At 41.9% G+C, this 4,352-nt stretch overlaps 1 protein-coding gene across 1 annotated transcript; it reads left to right on the top strand.

Moving 5' to 3' along the window:
• The first annotated feature begins 1,489 nt into the window (after positions 1-1,489).
• Positions 1,490-4,139, top strand: LOC120643659 (cytochrome b-c1 complex subunit 6-1, mitochondrial-like). The gene is made up of 4 exons (XM_039920089.1): positions 1,490-1,681; positions 2,676-2,760; positions 3,652-3,741; positions 3,846-4,139. Coding segments are annotated over exons 1-4 (210 nt in total). The 5' UTR covers positions 1,490-1,679; the 3' UTR covers positions 3,879-4,139.
• Positions 4,140-4,352: the final 213 nt, after the last annotated feature.

Below are 4,352 nucleotides of genomic sequence, written 5' to 3'. Positions count from 1 at the left end.
ATTTGAGTCCGAGTTAGATGCTATGCTAATAGGACCGGTAAAAATCGAGTGATTGTCTGTCACTCGCGAGTTTATAGGAATTGATTGTTTACCTTCTACGATCACTATAAGGATTATGGGCGGATTTGTTGAAGTCCGTCTATGTTGACGAACTTGATAAGGCCGTAGTGTGTGGTAGCGGTGGTTAAGCGTTTGAAAGTACTAGCCACATGCCGTAAATATGGTACGCGGCAAGCCTAATAACTGATCAGCCTGGCAAGTGGACTTTACCTCACTCTCTTGTAGAGATAGGAAGTTATATATTATATGTTGCAACAATCCACGGCTACAGAGAGGGTCGGGCTCGCTGTAACCGGGGAGAGTGGCCCTGTCCATGAACCGGAATGAAAGACAAACGGTTGCTTTGGACTGACTCGTCAGTGCTCTAAGCGTGTGTGTTAGGTTTACCCTTGCAAGGTTGGAAATTCGATTCAGAATCATTCGTTTCTCGCGGAAATTGAGACTGCTTGATTCCTTTGCCACATAGAGTAAGAAGTGAAACTTTGATGATACTTAATTTTGTTGTATGCAAATATCCTCTACCATGTTTGTGTAGATAGGTGCTTACCTAAAATGGTTAATACAACTAGAATCTGAAAGCTAAAATTTGACCTTAAGGATCTACTCTTTGTTGCTTTTCAGCAAAAGAAACTCCAGAGCCTTCACAAATTTTTCATGTCTACTTAAAGGGCTATGTTATACCCTTAGACGTGTCAATCTTGCTGAGTATTAGTATACTCAGACTTGCTTTTGATAATATTTCCATAAATGCTTGCTGATGACCAAAACACTAGTTCAACTTGGCCTAGTGGTTTACCTGCTGTCTGGTCAATGAAATGGGAACCATTTACTAGCTATGGTTTGGATGAATGATGTCGTGTTCGAGCTTATCATGACATCACCCCTACAACATTTGTATATAGTTGTGTTTTACTTTCCGCTGCAGGATTTCTTTCTTATAGTTGTTTATGGGAAACCTCTTTTTTTGAAATAAAACTGTAAAAGCTCAAGCTTCGGCTTGCTAGCTTCGGAATTTTAATGTAAATTATACTTCTTATCTATGTGATGTAAAATATTGTGGAATTGTTGTATCTCTGACTCGCCTTCGTGCGGGATGTATACTTGTGTTACGATCCGATATCAAGTGGTTTCATCGGGATATTACCCGACAGACTAATGATTATACTGGTTAAGGTGCGTTTAGGTGTTTAGTGCATTCAAACTGGTATAATTCAAACTAGTTCTGCCACAGCACGCACAGGAGAGAGGAGAGGTAGGTTGAGGAGAGAGGAAGCTAGGGTTTGGTTGGATCTGATGGTTGTGATTGTTTGCACGGATCTCAAATACTGGAACATAGAGAAGAAAAAAAACTTACGAAAGATATATAGGATTCCCGGTCGGCGGGTTGCCCAGCCCGTCCCCTAAGGCCCAACCCAGGTCAGCGGCCCAACACTAAGCCCAAAGAGGAACGGCGTCGTCAACCTCGTGGTCTCCTCTCTCCACCTGCTTCCCCCAAACAAACAAATTTGCCACTGCAAGTCCCAACCCTAATCAATCCTCTCCTCGGATCAGATCCCTCCATTGGATATCCTCTTCTCCTCTCCGTCGGAGCAAGGCCACGGATCTCTCTATCAGTGGCCATGTGAGTAACTCTTCCTTCCTCGCTCTGCTGATTCTTGTCATTCAGTTCTTCAGTAGCTTTCGGAATCTGGGCGCCGCGCTTCTGTGCGCGCGTGCCCGGTGTATGCGGTGCTGTTTCTTCCGATTGGAGCTGGGTCGAGCTAACCGCGGGTGCGCCTCCGCATCTCGCGGCCAGGAATTCAGCGGCCGGGGCGTGCGGTTTGATTAGTTGCGGTTTCCGTTGCGAGAGGGCAAGAACAAGCTTGCCCTTTTGTGGATTGGAATGAGAATGATGCATAGCTAGATGCTAACTTTTCGTGTTGTTCGTAACGGTGGGATGTGGCAGCTTGATTGCAGCTTTGGCTTTGTGCATGGTGACGGGGGTGTGCTTGAGGGAAGTTTGTTTGTCCGGCCAATGTAGCTTATCTTGTCTATCTATACAAGCAGTATCTACAGTAGCGCATTCCAGTGCCTACTCCGTGCCCTCATGCAGGATCATGTAAGAAGACGGTCCTGTTTGATCATAGTTGGAGGATTGTAGCAGATTAGATTGATTGCCACCTTATGCTTAGGTGTTCTTGGCTCCTTTTTCTTCTAATCAACAGTTCGATGCCACACTAAAATTCCTGATGGTTGTTTCCTCCTCCTTGGGTAAATACTAGTAATCTGTTTTCCTGGCCGCCTGGCTCCAAAATGTTACTATATCCAATATTCCCATGCCCTGCACTTTATGAAAATTATATTGCTATTAAGTTGAGAATTAAGATCTGTTTGCCTTATAGCTTCAATTTTAAGCTATATAGGGTTGCAGTAGGCAACCTGTTTGCTGACAGTCTTGCTTTGCAGATATTTCGGGTTTCACTGATCACAATGTTAATATGTGCCCACATTGCATGAGCTGAATCGCTAATGTGCTATTCACATCACAAGGGCCCTGGCTGTTACTAGAATGTTGTGAATCACTCCCTTTTTTTTCTATCCAAGTTCTATAGTTTTCTAATGTTCTTCTATCCCAGGGACGATGAGGAACTTGTTGATCAAAAGAAGTATCTTGAGGAACGATGCAAGCCACAGTGTGTAAAATCACTTTATGAGTATGATGTATGTGCCTCTCTTTCTTTTATGGGAACTCAAAACTCCAGTTTCTTTACTGTTTAATATATCCAGCTATCCTTTAGTTGGTAAAAGGGTTCTGCCGTTCTGGAACCATATTATTTATATTCCTTCATGAAATTTCAAAATTTAACTCATTGAGGTTGGCAGAACAGTGGAAGAAATTCAATGAAGCTTTGAATACCTAGCCAGGGCCTGTTCCTGGTAGTAGCCATGGTCTTTTTCTTGTGCAATCATAGACCAACCTATTTTGAATTATTCACCTGTGTGAAGTGTGAACATACAATTATTAGCCAATTTGAAGATTATATTTTTAAGTTACACATTGCCTTGGCTTATATTAGACTTATCTTGGCAGCCAGTGTTAGGAGCTAATTACTGTCGGTCAAGTGGTGTTGGGTCTAAAATTATGTATATTCTACTATTCTTGTATTCACATTTCTCATTGTCCTGATCAGACAGCACAATCATGACATCCTGAGAGTTATGCTCCCAATCTATTAACAGGCATGCCAACTGGTTATTTTCAGCTTCTGATTAGCTATTCAATGATTGCTTTGTTAAGGATGTATGCTGGTTGAACCGTAATAAAATTTGTATATGGTCCTGTTTTTTGATCTCTTGAGTTATAACTTCGCGAATGCAGAACTTGAGCTGTAAGGTTGTCAGGTTGGGAATCATATAATCGTTGCAGTTCCTTGGATATGGTGCTGTAGACCTGTACATACCTTTTTAAAAACTGAATTTGAATATTAGACTTCAGCCCTTCATGTTGTTTCATTTTACCCTAGGATGGGTGATAATATTTCAACTGTTTACTACTCATACATGGTGCGTAAGTACTTGTTCATCCATTAAAGGGTGGCTGTCAGTTTTCAGAAATGTGTCAAGAGAGTCGAGAATGATGATACTGGGCACAAACACTGCACCGGGCAATATTTTGATTACTTGTCATGCATCGACAAATGTGTAAGTACTTACTTCCAGATTACATTGATATTTGTTACAATCAGCTGAAGAAAAGTACCGTTGAGCTAGATAATAACAATTTTCTATGAAACATGCATCTGCAGGTAGCACCAAAGCTGTTTAAGAAGCTAAAATGATGTCTGTGATGGTGCTTTTGGCAAGTGATTCTGATGATATCATGATGCTACTTTCAGCGAGCGACTTATCCATTTGTGTGAACCTTGGCGCCTTTGGAACCGGGCTGAGCTCACGAACTGTTATGCTTGTGCCTTGATTCTGTGAACTTGTAATAAATCAACAATTTTCCTTCGCAAGCATGTGTGTTCCTCTGGACTTGACATGGATAAGTTGATGTATGGTGAATCTAATGTCATTTGCCCCAGTGCCATTCCTTTGAACTGACTGACTGAGCATGGATAAGTTGATGTTCGGTGAATCTGATGTCATTGCTCTGTGCCATTCTTGCTCTTTCCCCGTTTCTCTGAGGAAAAATGATAATGTGAGTGAGCTGTGAAGAGAATCAAATGTGGCCTTATTCGCACCGTTTTGTGAATTGTGATAACAGTCGATTGAGCTGGCTTTGTTTCTTTGTCCTTGCACTAGTGAATTGA

The sequence above is a fragment of the Panicum virgatum genome, chromosome 8K (genome assembly GCF_016808335.1).
Source record: "Panicum virgatum strain AP13 chromosome 8K, P.virgatum_v5, whole genome shotgun sequence".
NCBI classification, from domain to species: domain Eukaryota; kingdom Viridiplantae; phylum Streptophyta; class Magnoliopsida; order Poales; family Poaceae; genus Panicum; species Panicum virgatum.
Note: the sequence above shows the minus strand (reverse complement) of the source record. Positions and strands in the feature narration are given on the sequence as shown.

Excerpts from the sequence above, each read along its gene's own strand:
- LOC120643659 (XM_039920089.1), top strand. Across the intron at positions 2,761-3,651 it reads AATCACTTTATGAGTATGAT|AAATGTGTCAAGAGAGTCGA; the intron begins GTATGTGCCTCT and ends GTCAGTTTTCAG. Across the intron at positions 3,742-3,845 it reads TGTCATGCATCGACAAATGT|GTAGCACCAAAGCTGTTTAA; the intron begins GTAAGTACTTAC and ends ATGCATCTGCAG.